This window comes from Physella acuta, unplaced genomic scaffold, assembly GCF_028476545.2.
Source record: "Physella acuta isolate Inbredline_101_S28 unplaced genomic scaffold, ASM2847654v3 ptg001975l, whole genome shotgun sequence".
Taxonomy (NCBI): domain Eukaryota; kingdom Metazoa; phylum Mollusca; class Gastropoda; family Physidae; genus Physella; species Physella acuta.
This window is the reverse complement of record NW_026733480.1, coordinates 2,821-30,431: the sequence shown is the minus strand read 5'-3', so window position 1 is coordinate 30,431 and position 27,611 is coordinate 2,821. Positions and strand designations below refer to the sequence as shown.

At 37.6% G+C, this 27,611-nt stretch overlaps 2 protein-coding genes across 3 annotated transcripts; one reads left to right on the top strand and one right to left on the bottom strand.

Moving 5' to 3' along the window:
* Positions 1–200: 200 nt before the first annotated feature.
* Positions 201–21,647, top strand: LOC131931461 (E3 ubiquitin-protein ligase TRIM37; the record flags this gene model as incomplete). Of its 2 annotated transcripts, none has more annotated exon segments than XM_059288263.1 (26): positions 201–397; positions 8,144–8,245; positions 8,369–8,409; positions 8,805–8,927; positions 9,290–9,377; positions 10,509–10,631; positions 10,998–11,121; positions 11,674–11,866; positions 12,139–12,271; positions 12,468–12,544; positions 12,676–12,760; positions 13,437–13,582; positions 13,901–13,964; positions 14,336–14,387; positions 14,564–14,826; positions 15,046–15,167; positions 15,450–15,578; positions 15,861–15,976; positions 16,225–16,329; positions 16,498–16,648; positions 16,875–16,957; positions 17,073–17,213; positions 18,276–18,366; positions 18,798–18,934; positions 19,549–19,768; positions 20,258–21,647. In XM_059288263.1, coding segments are annotated over 26 exon segments (2,997 nt in total). In that variant the 5' UTR covers positions 201–343.
* Positions 21,617–27,611, bottom strand: LOC131931462 (protein phosphatase 1F). The gene is made up of 9 exons (XM_059288265.1): positions 27,564–27,611; positions 26,701–26,980; positions 25,313–25,494; positions 24,861–25,060; positions 24,432–24,620; positions 24,193–24,336; positions 23,973–24,066; positions 23,671–23,795; positions 21,617–23,437 (listed from the first exon to the last, which is right to left on the bottom strand). Exons 2-9 carry the CDS (start codon positions 26,877–26,879, stop codon positions 23,105–23,107), a joined length of 1,446 nt encoding a protein of 481 aa, XP_059144248.1. The 5' UTR covers positions 26,880–26,980; positions 27,564–27,611; the 3' UTR covers positions 21,617–23,104.

Below are 27,611 nucleotides of genomic sequence, written 5' to 3'. Positions count from 1 at the left end.
CAGCACTCCCCCCCCCCCCCCACCCTTCCGCCGAAAAGTTGCTTGGAAGAAACTCTGATTACTAATTACGTCATAATATACATTTACATAGCTGAGTTAATAACTTAATATTCATATTGGTATCGTTTTATTTTATGAAACTACTTCGGCTTTCATGTCATTGTTTGTCAATGTTTCAAAATAATGATCTGGCCATTCTGAGCTGAGTAAAAATAGTTACAAATCTGTTTCCACTTGATCGTTGCGATGCCAATTTTAAGTTATACGTATAAAAAGGATTAATAAATATGCTTAATTATACAGTTTTACAATAGAAAAACATTTCGAAAATAAAATAACAACTATGGCATCAAGTTCCAATTGCTCAGACAATCGAAGGGATGAAAACACAGTGGAGGTACGTTTTTCATTTTCTCAAGATTTCTGTCAGTCATCACTGTTGTCACTGTAGTTATAGTGTTTTGGATTCATGCAAAAAAAAAAAAAAGCATTTGGATGATTTTAGATCCCGATGTCCGATAATAGACTATTCCATAAAATAGGTTTGTTGGGTTGTTAGTTATAGATCTAGATCTAGTTAGATCTAGAATCTAGATCAAGTAGTATTGTAATTGTAATCTCGACTAATTTTTTTTATGGTTATTTATAATATTTATTAACTTATTAAGAAATTAACAATTATGATTCAATTATCCAAATTGAAATTAGTGTTAGTAGGCTAATATTAGTAGTTAATAAAGTTATTAATAGTTAATAGTTATAGTATAGTTGTTATAGTTAGGCAAATGGTAGGACTAGAGAGCCACTAGATCTACTACTAGATTCTACTACTAGGTAACTAGGGTTGAGGATGGGGTTAGCCCGTTAGATAGAGTCAGGGTTAGCATTGACATGATATTTATTATATTAGCCAGGAATGTGTGTATTTAGTTAACTACCAGTAACCTAACACTCCTTTTTTAAAGAAGATTCTTCTATTATTGGACAATGGTATAAAAATTCCCCCGATAAGTCTAGTCTAAGAACTAGTCTAGATCTAAGTATTTTTAATAATTTTTATCAATTGTCATCTATAAACTATAGTACAGATGTAGTAAAATAATAAATTCAAAATAGTTAAGTTATAGGCCTTGCAGTAAAATACTATGATCATCATAGTATTTTAAAGTTAAGTCACTAAGAAAGTTCACCACCACAGAATATCTCGCTCTAAGTAAAGTGTAGGTAGTAGACTGTGAATGTACAGCTGCTAATTTCTACTACTACTAAACTGTTACCATTTATTGCAGCAGTACTACTAACTAGAATTACTAAAATTATGTCAGTATGTGGATAATATAGACTGTAGTTAGTCGTACTTTGCTGTGAGATTTTGTCAACTATTTAGCCTTTATATTGCATACATGCATGCATAATTATCCTGATATATAAAAGCCCATTTGTGCACTTCTCTCTCTCTGTCCGATACATTGTTAAGTAGGCTATGTGCAGTATGTATGGAGAACTTAAAGATACAGACTTAAGTTGAAAATAATATGGTGGATGTTTTAAATGTTTAAACTAAATTTTATTTAAATAAGATAAATAAAAATAAAGGAATATTTGAATGTAGAAGCACATTTTTAACTATGCAGCCAGAAAAGTGTTTATTATTGTGACAAGAACGCTAAAAACAATGACGTCACATGTTTAAACTACGGAAAGTACCCATACACTAATGGCGTAATCCTCCAATTTTAGAATATGAAGAAATGAACTATTTAATTCATATTTGATTTAGATCTATAGATCTACTTAACAAGACGTACACAATGAAATGTATATAATTTTCTCAGCCAAAAGTAATACAAATTACTTTAAAAAAACAACATAAGTCTCTTAATCAGTGTGTGCATTTAATATGGTGGTGTGTTGACTAATAATGTATATAATTTGGTTTTCTAATAGGTATTAGTAGTCTATGTTATTTTAAATGTGTCTGATATTTAGCTATTTAGTTATTTCTTTGCTTTGTCACTAATATTGTTCAACAAGTAGTAAAGCACATTGCCTTTTGACCTATAACTATTTTATAAAACATTCTTCTCAAACAAGTATTACATTAAAATATATATGTGCCTATAATTCATCATGGGTAGCCTACCTATGGCTAGTTAATTTATAATGATAAAAAATAAAAAGCCTGTTGGATTTGATAGATAAATTTCCTAGCATGTTTTGCAAAAGAAATACCATTTGATGAAAATTGAATCATCAAATCCCTAATTCATGTATGTATATTAAATGTATTTCATTACACTAGACCAAGATGTAAACTTGATTATGCTTTTGCCCCTATATTCTGCTTAGTCTGCTTATTGTTTCAAACATTTATGCAAATTACTTGTATTTAAATATGAAAGTTTTGTAGGAGTATTATGGAAGTTTTCTGAAAAATACTGTCAAGATCTTTTAGATAAAAAAAATAACATTGTTAGCGAAGATAAAGTGATCAGACTTATTACGTGTATATTTAAATGGAAGACGTGTAAAATGTGTGTAATTTATTAGCAGCCCAACGTACCTGTAAGTTATCCCTTTGGGCCTGATAAAGTTAAAGATAATTCCACTGCAGATGAAGCAACAGTGGGCTCAGTTCTGTGTTCAGTTTTAAACTGTATGAAAGTGGATTAAAAATCAGTGTGTTTTGTTAGAGGTCTTAGCTTTAATCAGTGAACAATCAAGAATAAGTTGAATAACGTCATGTAGACAGCTGGAATGTAGTGGTAGAAGTTGCCCCAACCACATTCAGTCTTCTGTGATGCCAATTGAAAGCTCTAGGGTGGATATTGGAAAAAAAAATTAAATAAATTACTTGAGTTATAGGCCTACATCAAAGAATTAAAATAAAACATGTTCCACTAATTGTTAAGTCTGAACTGAATTGGATTCTACTTTAATTAATCTGTGGTTGATACAATTTCGATTTTTGTGCGTTTATGGATTTATATACTACGTTTTTTGAACGGTTTATTTTTAAGTTTATATCTTTATAAGATCATGAAACTATTTCGCAATGTGTTGCTTACTTTTCACTGCCCTGAAAATGTATCTTCGACTAGGGGAGATAAGTGATAAGAAAACTAATTCTGTATTTTACGAGTTATCTTTCTTGATCCTCTTGTTGCTTGTCTGTTAAAAGAAGATAACAAAAAAAAAGGGGGGGGGGAGTCATCCACAAATAACGTCTTCACAAAAATTCGAATATATGCCCCCATCACATTTTTCACGCGTCCATTTTGCACCAACCCTCCCACACCTTCCAATGTGTACGTCACAAACGGTCAACACTTACTTTTAATACTGACCTAGTAATCAAATACCTATTGTGTTTGTGTACAACGTGATGCTAACAAAGGAAGCCTAGATACTGATTAAATAGCCTCGGAAATTTCAGTTGTCAAATACTGGTATTGAATGCTAAATATAGATTGAGTGGAGACAAATCAATACAATGTTATTATGTAAAAATGGTCTTTTTATTTTAAAGGATTTTTAACTGTATTTAACATTTCTTTTTTTCAATTAAATTTTTTTTATTATTCTCTGGTCGGATGCAGCATTTTAATAAGTCGTAGTCCACATCGAGTTCATGACCTTTAATCTCTGATTTTGTTTCCTTCATCTATCGCTTACAACGTAGGTACACATTTTATAAATATAGATTATTTTAATGGTACAGTACTTTATTATTGCATGCACGGTTGTTGCATTTTTAGGACAACTTGAGCGGACGATGAAAAGGTCGCTGTATTTGTCAAGCGTTGATTGCTCGTTATTCGAACCATTTCGAGATTGCTCGTAGCTAGAAACATGTTGCCCATTCATCGCAGAATGCCATTGTGAAGTTTTAATTAAGTAGGAGGCTTAGCTCAACAATACGTGGCTTATACCAGCATCACGGCACACTTGTTGTGTAAATCACACAGCGGCTCGTCTGAGGATGGGGTTGGTTTGAGTTTCCTGCTAGGTCTATTTTATTTTTTCCAAATGTGATGTCTTTCTGTAGTTTTTGGTGCGAATCTGTTCGCAGTTACAAGCACCGTGTCTATATAAAGTATACACACTACTTACGTTGGTAACACACATACATAAAGCTCACATAGACTGATTTCATTGTAATTTATCTCCATTGTTATATAGGGATGAGAGGCAGTTTTGTACAAATACCCAGATTTTGTTGTTTTCGTTTGTATTTCCCGGTAGCTGGGGTGACACCAAGACCCATTGTCTTCTCTTTTGATGTAGGATTTAATCACATTACACTTTTTTTGTCCATTTACAGTTCACTTCTACTTAACGATATTTGAAATAGATTTATATATAGATTTAAATCAACTCTATCAGTCTTTCACTTGAAAATAACTTTAAGAGTCGGGATGAGTAGTACAATCTAGTGGGTGGGGGGAGATGAGGACGAGAAGAGAGATGGTGGGGTATACATTTGTGAGAATGTTGAGACATGAAGGGAGGTAAATCTATGAGAACGAATAGACATGCAAAATGCGAGGGGAAGGGGGACGGGGCATGCAGGGAGATAAATCTCTGAGAATTGGAGGGGGGGGGGGGTGACAGAAAAAGAAACATCCATGATGATATAGGAGATATAATATAAAAACGAAGGGAAATGACAAGACAGGTTTGCATAGCGACGACGTCACAATGGGATTATTCATAAGGGGTGGCTAATAAAAAAAGTGTTTGTATCAGCTGACGCCGTGCGTGTGAGTGACCCAGTCCCCGGGGCACGTCACGAATGGCCGTAATGGACGTCATTATCATCTAAGCTCATCCATTAGCATTGTTTTATTCAGTGTACACTTCGTGGGGAAACATTTTATGTCTGCACCTCGTGTGTTCATCGCTCCTTTACTCTCCTCATGTAGGCTATGTTAATGGTGTGTAAGATGTGTACATGGTGTATATGTAAGATGTGTACATGGTGTGTATGTATGATATGTGTACATGGTGAGTATGTAAGATGTGTATATGGTGTGTATGTAAGATTTGTACATGGTGTATAAGTAAGATATGATGGTGTCTATGTAAGATATGTGTACATAGTGTAAATGTAAGGTATTTATACTGTTAATGTAAGATAAGTGTACATGGTGTCTATGTAAGATATGTGTACTGAAGTGTATGTAAGATATGTGTACTGATGTGTATGTAAGATATGTCTACATGATGTCCATGTAAATTGCTAAGTGAATTGAGTGTATGGTTTCCATGCAAGACGTGTATATGATGACATAAGATGTGTACAATGTTTTGATGTAAGCTGATGTGTTCATCGTAAAGTGAGCTAATGTGTACATGGTTCCTGTGTATGCTGATGAGTACACGGTGGGAGAAATGGTGGGAAAAATCAGCCGACACAGACAGAATTAAATACTATACAGTCTTTGTGTTTGGTGTTGTCTTCTCTGCATGTTTTATTCTTTCAGTGTCATGTTATTCTTTTAATATTGGCAGTGTCTCTGTCATATCTGCACCCACATCCTGTTTGTCTGTATATTTGTATGTCTCTATGTATGTAAGTCTGTCTGCATGCATGGCATGTCTGCCTGTATGTATGTGTGTCTGTCGGCATGTATGTCTGTCTGTGTTCCTGTCTATCTGTCCATCTTGTCTGTCTGTCCGTCTTACCGTTTATCTGTCTGGCTGCCTGTCTCTCTGTCTTTATGTAAATTGCAGTAGTGTATTGTGTACGTAATATGTGGTTTTAGTGTGATTTTTATTACGTGATTACGTCATTGCTGTTTGCGTTCCTATTGTGTATGCCTATTTATCATTGTTCGGTCAAATGAGCGATTGAGTATGAGCAAAGAACATAAGTCTTGTAACAATTATTATCGACCTGTGCCCCGCCCGTCCAAATTGCCGTAATGTAAAACTCCCAGTGGCCACCCTTGCCAATATTAGATCCACTCCCGTCTTTCAAAGGTCGTCGTCTCATTCAACTTTCATCACGGGCACGACGTTGATATATGCCCATCTCCCCCCCCCCCCCCCCACTCCACCATGTAGATATAAACGTCACGTGACATACACAGGAACCCAACGTGAAGTATTGGAATTTTTTTTTCCTGCTCTTCCTAACTCTTGGCAAAATCTCACGACACGCCCCCCGTCTTTGCCCCTCCCCCTTCACCCCGGGTATCGATTATTGAATCTGTTGCCGGTTGTCAATCCTTGATTGCTTGAGTTTGTTTTAGTCAATTTAAGATTATCCCCCGTGAAACGGCCTGATCTTTAACACCGTTTGTGCTGTTCCTCCCCACCCTCCCGCTGGACTGAGTGACGTAGTTTTGTGGCGAGTCCTGACTACCAATCACTCACACATGAGCTCAAGTACCGCTGCCCGTCTCTAGTCCATTAGACTCTGTGATGGACCACACCACCCGACAACACCCAATTCCATTTGGACATGGCCTTTAGCACTGCCCATTTTCTTCATTGAATTTACGATCGGCCCGTCTCCCCCACCACCCGCTCCTCAGATAAGTGGCCCGTGTATATATAAAGTCGCTAGTCTGAAGAACCGATCATTCGACCAAGCGACGTGTACTGGAATACAACGGTGGCTGATGGGGTTCACGATGTTGTGCAGCGTGCGGTGCCGATGAGATGGCTTGATTTCGAATTCGGACAGTTTTCTCAGTTTCGTGTGCTAGGTCTAGTGTCTGAGTGACTTTTCAAAGATAGTGCAGTTCGACTGTGTTTGTTATTTAGGATACGCCTCAATGTAAGATTGTCAGATTTAAAAGTGTTTAAGTAGGTACAGCTTGTGATGAAGTAAAAGAGGTAAGCTACAGTCCAGTTTTTACTACTGCCGTGTGGAAGATCCCAGCTATGTCTATGTATAGAAGAACTATGAGGCAAAAAAGTAAAAAGAAAAGGCCGTTGTCGGTGAACAGTTTAGATGAAAGGTCAAGGACGTCTCTGATGGGTCAGATGGTTGACATGACCAGCCTGGGTATTAGCCCAGAGCACCCCATGAAAAGATCAGTCTCTGACCTCTTTGCAGGCATGGCTTATGGGATGTACCAGTCCAGGTCTGAGTCCAACACAACAGCAGCAGCAGGTGGCTGTGAGAGAAATGGCAGCATCAGGCATGAAGAATCTAACGACTCTGGGTTCCTCAGTGGAGCAGGAAGTGCTGAGAACTGCAGGGACGATGGTCACAAAGTGGCGGAGCCCGGGGGTGCGGGAAGGGGGTCACACACCCTCAAGCCTGGAGAAAGTAAACACATGTTTTTGACTTACAGATTACATGAAACACGCTTATCTGGAAGCTGTAGAGTGGGAGAGACCACTGCCAGAAAGTCTGATGGTTTGCTGGCCAAAGCCGTGCAGCCGAGGAGTAGGTCTATAGAAAGTTTTTCTGGCCAGCAGAACGGCTCCGCCCTTTTCTCCCCATCTCACGGCAAACACAACATTTCCCTGAGCCAGGCCAGCTCCCCACAGCGCAGCAGCAGTGCGGCCACCACACCCAAAACCTCACCCACTGACACCAGGCTCCCCAACCAGAGATCCGACTACCGGCCTCGTCCGTCATCCTCGGACATGGTCAAGCTTAATTATTCCATGGCAGCGGCAGTTATGGAGAGCAAAACACTGAGGCAGCATGAGGGTAAAATAATAGCTGCAGTGGTAGAGAGCAAAAAAGTCAGGCAGCAGGAGGGTAATTTAGTAACAGGTGCCGCCATGGAGAGTAAAAGTATTTTAAAACAAACTGCCACACCACGAGCTGGTCCAGCTGTGGGTGTGACCAAACCAGCAGAGGCAGCAAGTTCAACCAAGCAGGTCATGAGGGCCACCAAGAAATCTGTTCACTATTACGACTATGACAGTTTTCTAGGCTCCAGTCAAGTGTCCAGCATCACATTAGAAGAAATTCTCTTGTCCAATCTGGACGTGGTGCGGGACAAAGTCCTCAGCAACAATGAAGTCATCTTTGCTCAGGTAGGACTGTCATAGCCCAAGTAGAACTATCATTGCACAGGTAGGACTGCAGTGGCTTATGTAGGGCTATCTTCCCTGGTGGTGTGCAGTGCTTTTTTTACCTGAGGATTAACCTGTTGATTGCTTTGTGTTACAGAGTCTTGCAGAAGTGTTTCGATGTTTCATCTGTATGGAAAAGTTGCGTGATGCACGCCTGTGTCCTCACTGCTCAAAGCTCTGCTGTTTTCCATGTATACGGGTAAGTCTGTGTGGGTCAAGTCTGGTATTTGTTGAGAGAAATAGTCGAGATAGATGAGCTAGAAGTTTTTTTTTGTATAGTGTGTTGTGTAACCTTTTTTAACTTCTCTAATTATCTGTGTAGAGGTGGCTGACAGAGCAAAGATCTCAGTGCCCACACTGCAGGTTTGTTTCACTTATTGTTTTAGTTTGATATTTGAGCCCATTTGCCTAGCAGTAAAAAACATTAGTACCTAAATGTCATCACTAAAATGAATTATATAATGTCAGAATCTGGAGATCCACTTTAAGAATAACAATAAACTTAGAGTTATGTCCCTGCATCACCCTCTCATCATAATTTAAAAAAAAAATTAAACAGTTTAATCACATCATTTTTACTAATTCAATTGTCTTTTTTCAATTTCTGTCACAAAAAATAAATGTCCCTATTATTTTTATTCTTCACCTAACACTACTAACAAATACAAATTATTTATTTCTGTTATTTCACCTTAAATTAATTCAACATGTGTTATCATCAATGAACAATTATTAATGATCCGGCTGGTTTGTTATAGAGCATCCCTGCACATCCACGAGTTGGTCAACTGTCGCTGGGCGGAGGAAGTAACTCAACAGCTGGACACACTGCAACACTCAACCCCACAATCTCGAGGTGATGGCCCATCAAGAAAAGAAATGTAAGCCAGGTTTTGCTGTCTAGATCCTTTTTATCCTGTACTCTAGGATATTTTTTATAGAAATTTTAAACGTGTAGCTGTCAGTACTTTGTATCCAGGGCTTAACGCAAGTCAGTGTACTAAGAGGACTTAACATAGATGTATACTTTGTAAGATGTTAGTAACACTGCTTAGTCTAGACTCCCCACAGCCATCCACACTCATGCTGACATCCACACAATCATCCATCCACATCTATCCTCCATTCACACATCCATCCTCCTCGTGTATATTCATCCATCCATTTATCCACTCATCCATCCATCCACAAATCCATCTGCACATCCATCCAATCATCTACATGTCCGTTCATTTATCCCCAGATGTAATGAACATCAAGAGAAACTTAGTGTCTACTGCTGGACATGTAAACTTTGCATATGTCATCAGTGTGCTCTCTGGGGAGGGACAGTAAGTTTTTAGTACCCTCACCTGTTTGTATGTGTTTGTAGTACCCTCACCTGTTTGTATGTGATTTTAGTACCCTCACCTGTTTGTATGTGTTTGTAGTACCCTCACCTGTTTGTATGTGTTTTTAGTACCCTCACCTGTTTGTATGTGTTTTTAGTACCCTCACCTGTTTGTATGTGATTGTAGTACCCTTACCTGTTTGTATGTGATTGTAGTACCCTTACCTGTTTGTATGTGATTGTAGTACCCTTGCCTGTTTGTATGTGTTTTAGTACCCTCACCTTTTTGTATGTGTTTTTAGTACCCTCACCTGTTTGTATGTGTTTTTAGTACCCTCACCTGTTTGTATGTGTTTTTAGTACCCTCACCTGTTTGTATGTGTTTTTAGTACCCTCACCTGTTTGTATGTGATTGTAGTACCCTCACCTGTTTGTATGTGATTAAATGTTGTATGTGCTCTCTGGGGAGGGACAGTAAGTTTTTAGTACCCTCACCTGTTTGTATGTGTTTGTAGTACCCTCACCTGTTTGTATGTGTTTGTAGTACCCTCTCCTGTTTGTATGTGATTTTTGTACCCTCACCTGTTTGTATGTGTTTTTAGTACCCTCTCCTGTTTGTATGTGTTTGTAGTACCCTCACCTGTTTGTATGTGTTTGTAGTACCCTCACCTGTTTGTATGTGTTTGTAGTACCCTCACCAGTTTGTATGTGATTAAATGTTGTATGTGCTCTCTGGGGAGGGACAGTAAGTTTTTAGTACCCTCACCTGTTTGTATGTGATTAAATGTTGTATGTAGTCTCTGGGGAGGGACAGTAAGTTTTTAGTACCCTCACCTGTTTGTATGTGTTTGTAGTACCCTCACCAGTTTGTATGTGATTAAATGTTGTATGTAGTCTCTGGGGAGGGACAGTAAGTTTTTAGTACCCTCACCTGTTTGTATGTGTTTGTAGTACCCTCATTTGTTTGTATGTGATTAAACATTGTAATTATCACAAAAATGTATTCTTAACTATAATCTCTCATTGAATTTCATGAAATATGTTCCTGTATTTTGTGTGACTGTCCCTATGATTTCCACCTAAAGACTGTTCCACCTTTAACCATTAAATAAAAGCAAATGTTGTGTTTCAGCATTCAGGGCACACATTTAAACCACTAGAAGGAATCTATGAAGAACACAAGTCCAAACTGTCAGCAGAGCTGAGTCAGCTCAAGTCACAGCATATAGAGCTCATATGTCTGGTGCAGGATGTGGTAGGTCCTAGCTTTAAATAGAAGTCCATAGATTAAACCTTTTTTTGGTTAAAAAATGTTGCTATATTGTGTAAATAAATAAAATTACCCATTCAAACCTCAAGGTCAATATCGTAGATGAAGTAGAGTTGACATAGTCAGAGCTGGGTGGCCTTAAGAACATCTAATAGACTTGAGCTTGAGTCAGGGAATTGAGTTCAGGAGTTTGGGTTAGCAGTTGTGTACTTTACTGCTCAACCAGGCTATCCCAGTTTAATGATAATCACACCATTTTAATTGCAATTAGTGCCATATATTTAGGCAATATATTTATGTTAGTGATGAGCTTCTATGTTGAAATTTTTGCCCACTTTTGTCTGTTTCTAGGAGCGCAACATTGAAAGTGTGAAGAATGCAAAAGAAGAAAGAGTGCGAGAAATTCGAAACGCCGTAGAGCTGATGATAGCCAGGTTGGAAGCTCAGCTGAAAAGTAAACTTTTGACTCTTGTAGGTGAGTCCCATGATGACGACCCCCACTGCTTTACTAGTATTTCCCTATGTCCATCAGGAGTGATCTTCCCATTCTTTATTTCCCTATGTCCATCTTGACTTATCTACCCATGCCTTTTTGTCCTTTAGTTCTCTCTCATCCTTATGTGTTCCACTTCACTGCTTGTCTAATGATAATCTTTCCTATTTCCTTTCTAAAGTTGCTCTAAATATGTTCTACCAGTACATCAAACTAAATATTGTTTTATTGAATATCAGATTAGAAGTCTGACCTTAATTTAAATTTACACTGCTTGAGTTTATTAAACTCAGTTTTTGGAGCATCCATACATTTTGGAACAATTTTGTTTAAATTGATGGTAGCAGCTATCTCATACTTTAAATGAAGTAACATATTTGAATGTGACTTCATTTGATGTGAAATAAGTTGCTTTGATTAACTGAAAGTTTCTTGACCTGATTCAAATGTGACTTTAATAAAATTAACTGATTTACATATGACTTTATTGAAATAGAATTGATTTGAATCTGATTTGACTGTGACAAATTTCAGGCCAGAGAAATCAGCTGTCCCAGGAAGTGAGTGTGTGGGAGTCGGCCATTGAGAAGGTGGAGGCTGACCTGAGGGATGCCGGCAAGGCGGAGCTGGTGATGAGAAGCAAGGACTTGCTGGAACTGTTTCGTACAGCCCACAGGCAGTCAACCTCCTCGTTTGTCACCACACCAGTGCCAGCTGACTTCACCAGGTAATTTCTCTAGCACCTGTCAGTCTTGTCAGTCACACAATGTATCTGATCAATCAGGTTTATCACAACTATTGAGAGGTGTTTTTATTTCAGTGAAATAGTTTTTGTTTTGTAGAATTGTATGACATTTGATGTTTTTATTTCAGTGAAATTGTCCCCCAGTATGACATTTGATGTTTTTATTTCAGTGAAATTGTCCCCCAGTATGACATTTGATGTTTTTATTTCAGTGAAATTGTCCCCCAGTATGACATTTGATGTTTTTATTTCAGTGAAATTGTCCCCCAGTATGACACCAGCACCTTTGTGATGAAAAACTTTTCAGTGCTGAGACAGAGGGCAGACCCAGTGTATAGCCCCATATTGTTTGTACATGGGCTGAGCTGGAGGCTTAAAGTGTACCCAGTGAGTTACGTGTAGTATTAGCTAGTTGGAGGCTTAAAGTTCTATTTAGTTACTTGGGCTGAATAGAAACCTATATTATTTTTAAAAAAAGACACTCCATATTTTAAACAGTTCTTTCATATCTTAAAAAAAAGTGATTGTTCTAGACATGTTTTCATGAACTTGATAGTCTGACTGATATTGTTTGTTTATCTAGGATGGCAACGGTGTGGTGCGTGGCAACTATTTGTCTGTGTTTCTAGAACTTTCAGCTGGTCTACCTGAAACATCCAAGTAAGTTTCACTGTAGTACATTTTTGTTTTGTTTGTTAGGCTTTTAGTCTCATAATGTATTTTTATTGTCTTCCTTTCTCAATGTCTTTGAATACAGATTCTAATAAAGTGCCCCCCTTCTTTTCCCCTAGATATGAATATAGAGTAGAGATGGTCCACCAAGCTACAAGGGACTGGACCAAAAATATTGTCAGAGAATTTGCCTCTGACTTTGAAGTAAGAAGTTTATCAGCCTTTTATTGTAGTCATGAGATGGTAATTTATCTGTTTAGTTTAGTACCTAAAGAACAATTGTTATGTTATCCTGAGGTTTCAGCCTTTAGCCCAGAACTGTAAAGGATTTCAGTCTTCACAGCCTATGGCTGTGTATTTGGTCAGATTATCTCTGTACTGTGTGTTACCAGACATGTTGGTTAACATAACTCTGTTGTATGGTGACTTGACAGCCTAGAGCTGTGTATTTGGTCAGATTATCTCTGTACTATGTGTACCAGACATGTTGGTTAACATAACTCTGTTGTATGGTGACTTGACAGCCTAGAGCTGTGTATTTGGTCTGATTATCTCTGTACTATGTGTACCAGACATGTTGGTTAACATAACTCTGTTGTATGGTGACTTGACAGCCTAGAGCTGTGTATTTGGTCAGATTATCTCTGTACTGTATGTTACCAGACATGTCGGGTAACATAACTATGTTGTATGGTGACTTGACATCCTAAAGCTGTGTGTTTGGTCAGATTATCTCTGTGCTGTGTGTTACCAGATATGTTGGTTAACATAACTCTGTTGTATGCTGACAGGTGGGAGAGTGCTGGGGATACAACAGATTATCTCTGTGCTGTGTGTTACCAGATATGTTGGTTAACATAACTCTGTTGTATGCTGACAGGTGGGAGAGTGCTGGGGCTACAACAGATTTTTCCGCCTGGACTTGCTGGCTAACGAAGGCTACCTTAAGCCAGAGGCTGATACCCTAGTCCTCAGGTTCCAGGTGCGACCTCCGACCTTTTACCAGAAGTGTAGAGATCAACAATGGTAAGATCCTTTAATCAGAGGCAACAGGTGGGGGGATGTGTTTACTCTTTTATCATTTAGATACAAATATTTTAATAACACTTGAAACTATAGGGGACAATATTTGTTAAAAACCTGGAAACTAGAGAAGCTGTCTCTAATTTTAGATCTATTTTATTATTTCTACCCTATCATTTTTGATACATGTTACAAAACATAAAATATATTTTTAAAATATCACCTTATGTTTTTGTACTTTGATATAACTGGAAAATGTATCCATCACATAGTAAACTTACAGTACACATCTCACTTCTTGAACAAACTTTTTATTAACAGGTACATCAATCAACTAGAAGCATTACAGGCTCAATATCTTCACCAGAATAATGACTTGAAAGATGTAAGCCAACTTTTGAGAAGTTTTGAAAAGATAGCTGCTTTTTCTTGTAGATACAAGTGCCTTCAGTTGGGGAGTTGAAAGATAGTAGTGTGTCTGTCTGCTAGAAAGTTTAAGTACCAGAAACCATCTTATTATTTTGCTTGATCTTCCAATTTCTTTAAAAATGAGTGTCTGGGATCTATTTTAAAACATGCTCAAAGTAATGCAGTATTTTAAGTTATAAAAAAACTTTCTGGTACATGAAAGTTAAAAAAACAAAAATATCACTTGTTTATGCATATTATTATATAGATTTTCCTTGACAAGTAAATTTTAAAGAAAGATTGAATGATATGTCTGTTATTTATGGTAAAATTGTTTTTTTTTAACAGCGGCTTCTGTTGGAGATGTCACGAAACACAAGCAAGAAAGCCAATCTCTTAGGTAGGATATTAACTGATACATTTCTGTTTTCTTTCTAAGGCTTTTTGTTTCATATTTTGTGTCCTTATCCCTCTGTTTCCTCTGTTTTTTCTTACAACTTCTAATAAAATGCCCCCTGTCTCTTTCCCTAGATATGAATAGAGTAGAGATTGTAAACCTACTTTTGTTTGTTGCAGTTCCTGAAGTGCCACTGAACGATTCCCAGGACAACTCCGGCTCTACAGCCCTGGCTTCATCCCCTGCCTCGTCCACCTCATCATCACCATCAACTGCCACCACACCAACTACACCAGCTGTTTCCACCTCATCCAAACCCCTGGCTGGGCTAGACCTACAGACAGAGGAGGACGATGATGAGGAGGATGATGTGGAGGACAGGCATGCGGAGAGCTTGAGTGGATCGGATGATACTGACTCGGAGGCTGTGGAGTATAGTCAGGTACTTGTTTCATATCTTGTAGGGGGATTGTTTGGACTTTTGGATATTTTGTAACGTACTAATTTGGTAGAATTTTTAAGATCTAATACAATCGATAGGTTTTTTAAGTCTAGGGGAAGTTGTCTGATATTCAGGATATGTATGATCGTTGGGATCTTTTATAACCTTTTAGGATCTTTGTGAGATCCTTTGTTTTTAAAGTACCTTGCCATTTCCCAGAAAAATGTTGCCTTCTTGAGGTCATTGAACCCCAGTGAGCTAGAAGACCTACGCAACATCTCAGTCGAGGGTATTGACAACGTCCTGAATGCTGATGAGAATGACATTGATGAGGAAACAATGTAATTTTTTAAAATAATTTTCTTTTCTTAATAGAGTTAGTTGATATTCAAAAGACATTCCTAATTTTTTTTCAACTATTGGTGAGAAACAACTAGCTGGGTATTATGAAGAATACATTCTTGTAGCCTTATGTGTTAGCTATATATTTCTGATTTCATCTGACAACAAATGTCATGTAAAAATGTCATACGCTAATATCATTATATGAAAATAAATGCTAATGTTAATATGTTAAAATATCATGTCATCATGTGCTAATGTCCTATGTTTTGTGTCACCAGGTCTGTAGATAATGATGTGGAACATGCCATACAGTGGGATGATGCTGTCCTGTCCCTGGCACCAACCAGCTCCGCAGGCAAGACACGCCCTGGGAAAGGTTCCAACAACTTGTCCCAGCCACCTTCAAGGTATGGCCACTAGGCTGTGTGTCATGGCTTGTGTACTCAATCTCAGAGTCTAATCGCAGGGTCTAATCTCAGGGTCTAATCTCAGGGTCTAATCTCAGGGTCTAATCTCAGGGTTTAATCACAGTCTTAATCACAGAGAAGTCATTGTAAAACCAGACTACAATGTTTTGCTCATTAATTTTTAACAATCAGTAATTGTTTTATTGATTTTAAAAAATGTCTAACTTCAGCCAAAAGTGATGCTAGCATTAAGGTGCTTTAAAAAAAAATGTCTAACTTCAGCCAAAAGAAAGATGAAGAAGCTTCCCTGCTCCAGTTCCTAGAACATCATTCCTCTGATAGGCCGGGTGCCTGGTCACTACAGGAAGCCATCAGCCATTTACGTCACACTAGTATAGGTAAGGTGTTTCTCTCTCTCTCTCTACAGGCAGTTTTACATATGTACAGGCATAGTGATTACCTGTGTACAAGTATGGCAATTACTTTGTACAGGAATCTCTCTCTACAGACAGTTATACATATGTACAGGCATAATGATTACCTGTGTACAAGTATGGTGATTACTTTGTAGTATGGTGAGTTAGTAGTACCTTTTTTCAGTGCATGTACCCAAAGTTGTTGACTAATTTTTGTCTGTGTTTAACAGCAGATGAAAACAATGACGACAACTGGACTAGTCACTGGCACATTGATAAACCTTTCAGCAATAATGACAAGTCAGTAGCACGCACAGGCAGCACACGGCCTGTAGGTGAGTACAAAGTGTAGGTCAGGGAGCACACAGTTTGTAGGTGTGTACCAATTTTAAGTCAATGAGCACACAGCCTATAGATGTGTTCAAAGTTTATATAGGCTAGGACATGTTCTATAGGTGAGAACATAAATAAGGTCACATGATCAATGTACTTGTTTGTTGCAGGTGTGTCCGGTGTATGTGCAACATTTGATGGCGCCTCGTTTGATGACCTTGTCCTGACTGGAACTCTACTGGAGGAGCCTGTGGGTGGGGATCACTGGAGGGACAAGCCTGATGCCAGGAAACCTGATGTTCTAGAACAGTTCCAGCAGAGGTTCTTGCACTTTCTACCACCCTATTTTTATTTTCATGAAGAACTTACACCAGCTTTACATAACGAGCATCGCATTCTAATTTTTTTCTTAAATTATAGAAATATAAGCTTGTTCAAAAAAGATCGCTAGTTGCCTTTGCAATAAGTATCAGACACAATGGTTTTGGTTGATTGGGTAACGTCCTCTATAACTGTATGATCAGAGTCCCCCTCTCCCTTTCTTCAGGTTCAATGAGTTGACGGCCTCAACCAACGCTGTTGCTAATGCTGCTGTCACCAATGAAACTGAGGCTCGTAAATTTAGAAATGGTAAGGCTGTTTGAATATTTTTGTACAATGACATTGACATTTCTTTTTGTAGCTGGTTAAAATAGTTTTGTTTGTCTCTCAACTGACGTCTTCTCAACATTTTCCTCCTAATTAGGCAAAAAGTCCAAGTACACCATCCAGGCTATAGTGCAGCCTTTGAGGAATTCTCTTGAAACAACATCGCCAAGGTCGGAGCCCAGCAACCTGTTCAGAGATTCCTACAGTAGACCATCTCATACAGGAGTGGCCAACTCAGGTAGGTCAAGGTCAGAACCCACCAACCTGTTCAGAGATTCCTACAGTAGACCATCTCATACAGGAGTGGCCAACTCAGGTAGGTCAAGGTCGGAGTCCAGCAACCTGTTCAGAGATTCCTACAGTAGACCATCTCATACAGGAGTGGCCAACTCAGGTAGGTCAAGGTCAGAGCCCACCAACCTGTTCAGAGATTCCTACAGCAGACCATCTCATACAGGAGTGGCCAACTCAGGTAGGTCAAGGTCAGAGACACTGGTTCTCTGCTGTGAGCAGGTGGTTAGTTCCAGGCTCTGTGTCTTCCTTATGTCACTATGACCTGGACTTGATAAACCATTTATCAGTAACACTGAGTGTGGTGGTGAGTGTTCTAGACATGCATGTACATCAGTTTCTGTTCTAGACATGCATGTACATCAGTTTCTGTTCTAGACATGCATGTACATCAGTTTCTGTTCTAGACATACATGTACATCAGTTTCTGTTCTAGACATGCATGTACATCAGTTTCTGTTCTAGACATGCATGTACATCAGTTTCTGTTCTAGACATGCATGTACATCAGTTTCTGTTCTAGACATGCATGTACATCAGTTTCTGTTCTAGATATGCATGTACATCAGTTTCTGTTCTAGACATACATGTACATCAGTTTCTGTTCTAGACATACATGTACATCAGTTTCTGTTCTAGACATACATGTACATCAGTTTCTGTTCTAGACATGCATGTACATCAGTTTTTGTTTGGCAGATGGCCTCTATAAACCATCTATCACTGAGTGTAGTGGTGAGTGTTCTAGACATGCGTGTACATCAGTTTTTGTTCTAGACATACATGTACATCAGTTTTTGTTCTAGACATACATGTACATCAGTTTTTGTTTTAGACATGCGTGTACGTCAGTTTTTGTTCTAGACATGCATGTACAAAAGTTTTTTGTTTGACAGATGGCCTCTATAAGCCATCTATCAGTAACACTGAGTGTGGTGGTGAGTTCTAGACATACATGTACATCAGTTTTTGTTCTAGACATGCATGTACATCAGTTTTTGTTTGACAGATGAGGCCAGCCTGGAGGATCTGATGACACTAGAGGAATATGACCTCAACTCCACCAGCATTGCCTCTACAGCCATTGGGCCCAGGATCTTGTAAGTAGAGAACATCATGTCCTCCTATAAACCTTCCTATCACCATCTTACAAGCATCTTTAGAATACAGCACACCACCACTTCTGTGTGGAGCCAAATCATAATACACCCATGTCATTATTTTGTGTTTAAAGACCATACAAATCTTGATTTTGTTTTTAAAATCAAGAAATAAACTACAAATAACATTAAAATTAGGTGTTTAATAACAGCATTTGTAGAGAACTGAAACTAATTGTTCTTTATTAAAAAATTTTCCTGCAAATTTTAGGAAGAGTAAAAAAAAAAGCAGAGAAGTTACTTCTCTGACTGTTGATTATCTGTTTTAACTATGCTGCAGTCCCACTATGTTATCAATGAACTGTGTGCTGTGCCCTCCATAGATGTGCCGTGCTATGTTTATCAAATTGACGTGTTGTTTTCTCAAACAGAAAAGCTGAGCCAGAATGTGAGCAACAGAAGCCAGCCAAGCGTGACGTCAAGTCCCCCAAAAGAGGTGCAGCACCATCCAGTGGAGCTTCAACCGCAGGGGCTACATCAACGTTGAAGAAAGACACCACTCACAACAGTAAGTTTTGTCTGCCTCACCAGGCATGGAATGAATCATGTTGTGTTCAATCAGTTACTGACCTGTCACGTCATCTGTCATGACATTCACTGTTCTGTTATTATTATCTGAATGTTAATAGAATCTGTCATGTCAATCACTATTCTGTCATTATCTGGATGTTAATGGAATCTGTCATGACATTCACTGTTCTGTCATCATTATCTGAATGTTAATGGAATCCGTCATGACATTCACTGTTCTGTTATTATTATCTGAATGTTAATGGAATCTGTCATGACATTCACTATTCTGTCATTATCTGGATGTTAATGGAATATGTCATGACATTCACTGTTCTGTCATCATAATCTGAATGTTAATGGAATCTGACATGACATTTACTGTTCTGTCGTGTTAATGGTACCAATCACTGGCAAGGTTGTCCTGAACAGCTAAAGTCCTTTGTATACATCAACCAATGGTTCTTTCATGTTTAAACTGATGAGCTGATCTACTGAACACACAATCACACATCAAAACCTCAGCTAATCAATGTCTACTAGCATGTTAGGATAAGAGTGAAGATTGCTGAGACTTGTATAACAAATGTTGATCCTCTTGTCATCCTATAGACCTGCAGACATGGACCTTCAACTTCCTCAAGCACAACAAGGAGGACAAGAAGGACAAGGACAAGATTCCCTCAGTCGCCCTGCCCAGCCCCGCCCCTCACTCACAGGGTGGCCGAACCAACGGAGATGGCCAGTCCACCCCAGCCTGTCCTGATGGCACCAGCGCAAATGTCAACAACAAGAAGAGTGGAAACAGTAGCCAAGATAACAATACAGACAGGTGAGGTCATTTGATTACACTTACACACAGGTGGGGTCAGTTTAGTACTTACAGACAGGTGAGGTCATTTGATTACACTTACACACAGGTGAGATCAGTTAAGTACTTACACACAGGTGAGGTCATAGATTACACTTACATACATGTGAGGTCATTTGATTACACTTACATACAGGTGAGGTCTTTTGATTACACTTACACACAGGTGAGGTCAGTTTAGTACTTACAGACAGGTGAGGTCATTTTCTTACACTTTCACACAGGTGAGGTCATGTGATAACACTTAAACCTAGATTTTCTACACACACGTAAGATAAGATTTTATGATCTCTAAAGTAGCATTAAACCAATGGCAACTTATTCATACTTTATAAGAGTGACAAAACATGCAATTGTCAGACCAGTTCACAAAATAAAATTTGAAACTTGTGTAACAAGAGTCTCAAGATTCACCAATTGTGGTCTAATAAAACAATTTACTTTCTGTAGACCTGACAGTCCAGAAGATTCATCAGCTGTTTGACAGCAGTAGAAAACAGCTTACAGCACTGGACAACAGCTTCACACATGGACATGGCACATCAAGGCTGAATACATTGTCCAATACTCATTCATCAAACAACTTATTTCAATTTGTTTTGCAAACAGCCTATTTCAAGTTTTTACACTTTGGAAATCCTTTGTTTCTTATGATTTTGTTCACTTTTTGCAAGTAGTTGATGTTTTAGTGGTGTGCATTCTTTGATAGTGGTAACTGGGTCATCCTGAGCTGACCAGACAAAAATGTTATCTTGAATACATGAATGTCTGGTCAATTATTTATTGTGCGTGAATGCTGGTATGAAAGGGTATAAAGTTCATTTTGGAGATCATCAAATTAATTCTTGTTTTTTAGCTAATGGTTGATAAAAATTAAAGAATTCGCTGTTCCTTGTCTAATTAGTCAGAAATAACACAGACTAGAGAGCTGCTGTATCAAATTTTAATGTAAGTCTTGGTGGTGTATACATAGGGCTGACACAATATCACTTTCTGTAACATCAGTATCACATCCAACAAATGGGGAGAAACCAGCCTACAACAAACATCCAACTAATGGGAAGGAACCAACATCAAGTATCACATCCTTCTAGTTTTCCATTAAATTCACACATCACACCCCAAGTAAACAAATGTCATTTATATACAGGAACACTACGGTCAATCAAGCAGCTTTAAAATAGGGGGGGATCTCATTGTACTTATGTTTAAATCTATGTAACAAAAAATTTTGTCCTTAGACAATTTAAAAAAAATGTACAACAACAAATTTTGTTACCACATTTTTGTATCTTTAACAAGAAACATCACTAACAAAATATAAATTGTTTGTTGTTTTTTTAAGGGGGTTCCTCTGAATACTTTATGGGGGAAGTGAGTATTCAATTAAAAAAAAAAAAGAAACTTGTTCAATAAGAAAGCATTTAACAGTTCATCTGCACCAGACCTGTGAAATCCCTGAACCATAACTACATGCAAGAAATGTGATATGATTAGAAGCTGCCACACTGAGTTTAACAAATAACAAATATTTACATAACTAAAGAGAGACAACTCTCATTAAATGTGATTAACAGTACAGGGAATTCTCTTTTTTTTTTTGCTGAAACAAAATGTTACCAAAACAGTGCACTACACAGTTAAAATAAAATCTCTTTGTAGTGCTCCACACTGAAGTTCTCAGTCCTGATAAGTAGCTGTTGAACTGAAGGACTTCTAGTGTGTAGTCAGGGCTTCCCACCTCCAGTGGTAGATAAGGTTACATGGTTGGGTAAGGACAATGGTTAAAAATGATTAAATAGTTATAAATATAAGCCCTATATATTAGTACATGGTGATGGGGATGATTACAATTATGAGAGGTCTTAGGTGCAGGAAAAATCTTGTCAGGTTTAGTGATAGTGTATGAAGGTCTTGTCAATGAGGAACAGTTGTACATCAAAGGTCTTGTCAATGAGGAACAGTTGTACATAAAAGGTCTTGTCAATGAGGAACAGTTGAACATAAAAGGTCTTGTCGATGAGGATAAGATGTACATGAAAGGTTTGTCAATGAGGAACAGTTGTACATCAAAGGTCTTGTCAATGAGGAACAGTTGTACATAAAAGGTCTTGTCAATGAGGAACAGTTGAACATAGTCTTGTCGATGAGGAACAGATGTACATGAAAGGTCTTGTCAATGAGGAACAGTTGTACATTTATTTTACAGGGTTTTGATTAGTGAGGTAGAAAAAAAGATATTACATGTAGCAGTGTATTCAGACACTGAATTACATGTTCAACAGTTTGATAAAAAGTCAAGTCAACCTGGACATAGCTGATAAACAAAACGTCTTGGCCCCTGAATCACCCAAAAGTCAGTCGTATGACATGGTTAGTTGGTCTTACATGATAAATATGAGTACGTGATTAATGTGTGATAGGGTACATATAAATATATATATATGATCATAACATGGCATTCAATGGTGGAGATATCAGTAGCACCAATTCATATGTGGTTACAGTTGTATGTGGTATTAATATAAATATTTGCTATGGTCAATAACGTGAACACAAGTTTTTACCAATTTCATAACGACCAAGGTAAGGTAAATAAAAACTGAATAAAAATTTAACATAAAGTTTCATGAAATTTAAACAAGGCTTTTAGTCTCAGTGCTACCTAAATGTAACAATTATGAACAGCAATGCCCTAGAAGAAATATCATTTGTAAATTCAGGCATTAAAACTAGCTAAACATTTTAATAAATATATCAATAACAAAAACTAATGAACTCAACAACAAAAAAATTCAGTAAAACTATGTTTAAAATTTACTCTGAACTAAATCTTAATTGGTATACAGCACAGATCTAATTTTTACTTAGTTGTAAAATATGATAATTTATCATTGCACGTCAACTAAATAAAAATTAAAAAATTGATAATAAAATGTATGTTTCACAGTTATAAAATGTTTGAAGACTAAAAATATTTGATATATGATATGTAATAAAGAAGCAATGCCGTTAGCCAAAGCTGGGTGCTCAAATAGACAAACCTGATGATAAGACGACAATCAACCCTTTAAAACTTGCCATGTGAACAGTTATGCCCAACACAGAGATCAATATACATCAAGGGTAAAAAAAAAATACTGCTCAAATTTAAATAGTCGATGCTTGTGAGGGCAGGGATAACAATTTGTGATACAAGATAAAACCGGACGGTGACTGTCCACAACCTTTCAGCGCATGCAACAATTTTCCTTATGGCACCATAGCGACATGAGGTAGCGTAAAATCCAGTACACGTCAACCAATTGGCTGCCGCAGTGTCACGTGCATTGTCTGCACATACTGAATGCTGCCTACAGAATTGTCTTTTGGTCCACTTTTGCTGTTTCTAGTTATCTCGCCCAGTGGCTGGGCTTTAGGGAATGAACTAGATGATAGTGAGCTCTCGGAGGAGAGGCCGAGTAGGGTGGCCCCGTCCGTGGCTGTCCTGGGCTGACACAGGGCTGTCTGGAACATGACCACGATGACTGAGATGTTGTCTGAGGAGCCGGAGTCTCTTGCAGCATTGACCAGTCCAACAGCCACGTTGTCCAGACTGGTCAAGGAATGTTTGTAAACAATCTCTGTGACCTGGTGGTAAGAGGTAGAAGGGGGGGTCAGATGCAGGACCATTGAAAACATTAACTGGCTAGTGTTGTTATATGATGGTCAGATGCTGGATGATTGTAAAACTGGCAAATTAACTAATTTAAAAAAAATAAAATAAAAAAAAACAATGATCTGCTAATTGTGACAGAATTTTTTTTGTAGGTGAACAAAGGTGAAAAGATTGAGTAGGTTATTTTGTAGGATATTGAACCAACCTGATGTGGAGTGAGGACGTCCCAGAGGCCATCACAAGCAATCACCAGGTACTCCTCATCCCCTGTCAGCTGCAGGCTGGTCACATCCGCATCACTGGATATAAACGGCTTCTGGCTGATATCACCTGAACAAAACATATCACTTGCTGTAAAACAATCGCCATAGTGCCATTGTCAATTGGTATTGAACAATCATCAGTTGCTATAAAACAATTATCAACATATCAGTTGCTGAGACAACCAATTTCAAACAAAACATGACTGACATGCAGCAGCTGCAGTAAGAGTAAACAAAGACCAACCTATTGCTCTTGACACAGACATGTGGCCATTGACTCGCCAAGTACCACTGAAGAGAACACACCCGCCTAAATCTTCTATTCGTCTTTTTTCATCCTAACAATACAAAAAACATGTAATTAAAAATAGATTTTGCAAACATTTTAAAAAAGAAAAGTTTAAAAAATTAAGCAATAATGACAGGGAAGCAATATAGTGGGTTAAATGGATTCTGTGACTTACCTCCCTCTCAGGCTTGTGGGGGACCATGATTTGGACTGGTTCGCCTGACCTAACCAACAAAGCTTGAGAGTCTCCCAACCAGCCAATCAGCATCTCAGACCCACGTAACAATACAGAGATACCAGTTGTTCCACTCCTCAAATTCTGGAAATAAATTTTCCATAAATTATCACTCAGCATTAGGCTAATTGCACTAAATCAAAAGAGTATGGTTAGTTAATCTGGCAAAAGCAAGCTACCTCTCTTTTTGACTTTTCCAAAAATTTGATGTCTGTAGTTTTGTACGCCTGCTTCATGGCAGCGGCCGGGTCAGTGAGAAACAACTTGTCGGCCAAGAGATGTGCGTGTAAGTGGGTGGCTGCATAGACGGCAGCATCAAGCCCTCCGTGGCCATCAAACACGGCAAAGTAAGACTGCGGGGGATGATCCTAGGCACACAAGAAATTACAATTTGTTTAATGATAAATCACAAAAGACAAGAGTTTGAATCTTTTAAAAAATTAGAAATGAATCATTGTATTATTAGAGAGACTGTTACAAATTTTTAAAACGACTTAAAAAATCATGGCGCAATGATGTAAAAAAATGTTTTAGAAGCCAACTTTAAAACAAAGTCAAGAATTTGATATTTATTGTGACAAATAAGTTAATCTGCCACATAAATTTACCTTTAAATCATAAAGTACGTTCAGGTCAGTGATGACAACATGTTTATCCTCCATCTTGCGCCGTGTATTTTTAATGGCATGGGAGAAAACATGGAGCTTACAGGAGGAGGGTAGCATGACTGGGGGCTTTGTGTTCCATTCTTTCACTGTTGCATGGACATGGGAGATCACTGCATCCAACAATTTATTTGCATCCAACTCTAGAATCGTGACCAAGAATTATACATTTGAGTGAGGTGAATAAATAAAGCCACAAGGTTAACTTTGGTAAAAGAGAAAATAAATTCTTATTAGGAAGTTTAGGAACATGTCTGTGAGTTTGTGCACAAGGATGTTACTGTGTTAAAAATAACCTCCATTCTTTGTGTTAAACAATAAAATACAAGTTTAAGTAAAGTTTAGACAACAAAGTAGATATCAGTGAAAGAAGAAAGATGACAAATAAGACTTACGTGGAGGTCGAATGTTGCCAACGATATCATCTTCTGAGCTGTCTTGACTGTTATCACTGGCATCTTGATTATTGGAGCTAATATCAAAAGCCTGGGTGTAGTATTCAGACAGCTGGACACAGTCATCAAAGTTTGTAAAAATAGCCCTCGTCAGCTGGGATAACAATCCACTGGGGCAGTCGCTGAAGAGAGAACCAACAGATAAAAACACAATAATATATCAAAACATCACGCTGCGGCTATTGTTTGTTATTTACTTTGAGAATTGTCCTCACTCAAATGAATGAAAACACAGCTCATACTATACAGTATACAGAAATGAATTATCTTTCTTTCTTTGCCAGAAATACATTGATTTTAATTCTAAATTAGAAATGCAAGTTTTTGAAGAATTTTCTCATGGACTCAAATATGATGGTACCCTAACATCTCAACATATTTATAATATTAAAAAAAAAAATATATTGTTTTTTTTTTTCTAAAATTCATCCCCACCGCCCATAAAAATATGTCAATATGGAAGCAAATCCAAAAAGAAAAGCAGGCTGAAATCAAAGTCAACTGCCTGAATGGCGCATAACCGGTAGACATGTATGCTTAATTGGGTTAAAGGGAAACCCAACACTAAAATTAAGAACGAAGAAAAAAAACCAAATCAAATAAATTGACTATTCACACTAAATTTATATAAGTATTTTATTGAGTACTTGCAAGAAAGTTCAGAAAGAAGAATTAGTGGTTGTTAATACAAATATAGTCTAGTTCTTGAAATACTACTTCACTTTAAGATTTTTGCTACAGAACACATACAATTTATCACTGACTCTTGTATGTTAATTTCATGAAAACTAGGTCATGCACATAACGTGTGGTCCTAGATCTAGAAAATCTAGGACTTTTTATTAGCTGAATCAAATTAAGCTATGTAGTGTATGTAGGTAGGCCTACATTCTACATGATATGCAAACTTAAAAATACAAATCATAACATTTTACTATTCTTTTAGGCATAATTATAGGCTCCCTAATAACTTTAGTAAGTTTAGATCTAGAATCTAAATCTATACTAGTTATAGTAGATCTAGATCTAGTAAAGTGAGAAATGTTTTTTGAGAGGTTAAGAGTGTAAGACAGAGATCTCCTTACTATTACTTGAGACTTAGGCCTACTACTACTACACACATGACTCTGTCATACCTGATCTAGTTAGAAATCTACATAGATTCTAGATCTACTACAAGATCCACGTGAAGCTTCTTTAAAGTGAACGGGTAATAGAAGTAGAAAATGAGCAAAATATTGATAGTTTTGTTTTTTTGTCAACAAACTAAGTTGAAAGTAAAAAAAAAGTGCAGTACAACGACAACACCCAACTGTTCTGCAACTTACTTGAGTGAAAGATAGCGTCGTATCCATTCCAGACATTCGGCCTCAACCTCGGAAGGTACTAAGTACAAGGAAGTTAGTCTAAAAGGTGCTTCTTGTTCTTCTGGTGTTAAATTATTAATTTTTGCACAAAATTGTTCAATAAACTTCCTGTAAACCTCCTGCTGTTCACCATTTTCCATGGCGATGAGACAACATTCGCTTTCACACTACAAAGAGCTCTCTGTTGTAAGCTTCCTGGTGTGCACATAAACAAAATACGTAAAGCACATTTCCGGAACATCTGATGTAGATTAAAAACGTGATAAGACGCGGAATCTAGAGACGGATATAAACAAATTTTAAAAAATAAAATATTTTGATGCATATTTAGTATCGTTATCATTTGAAATAGGATTCAATATTCATTTTTTTTTCAAATAAATGCCAAAAATTGTTATTGTCGTCAAATTCTTTTTGATTTTAGACTTTACAAAAATGTTAACTAAACTTAACTCTTTGCTTTGGGGAGATAGTTGGTGTTAGGCCTAGGTCCTGTGTTGTTGTCTAAAAACGTATACAGACAACACATTTATGCTAGCCTACTTTTTGAAGTGATCTAGGTACAAGTTAAACCGCTGTGGTGTGATTTGCTAAGATGGCGGTGGTGCTGTAACAGTGTAACTCATGGAGTCACCCCCCCCCCCCCCCCCACGCACACATACACCATTACACACACACACACTAATACACACACACGCGCACACACACACACACACACACACACACACATATATATATATATATATATATATATATATATATATATATATATATATATATATATATATATATATATATATATATATATATATATATTTACATACATATCATAAGTCATTGAAAGAATATTGAGTTTTTCCGCTGTCAGGATA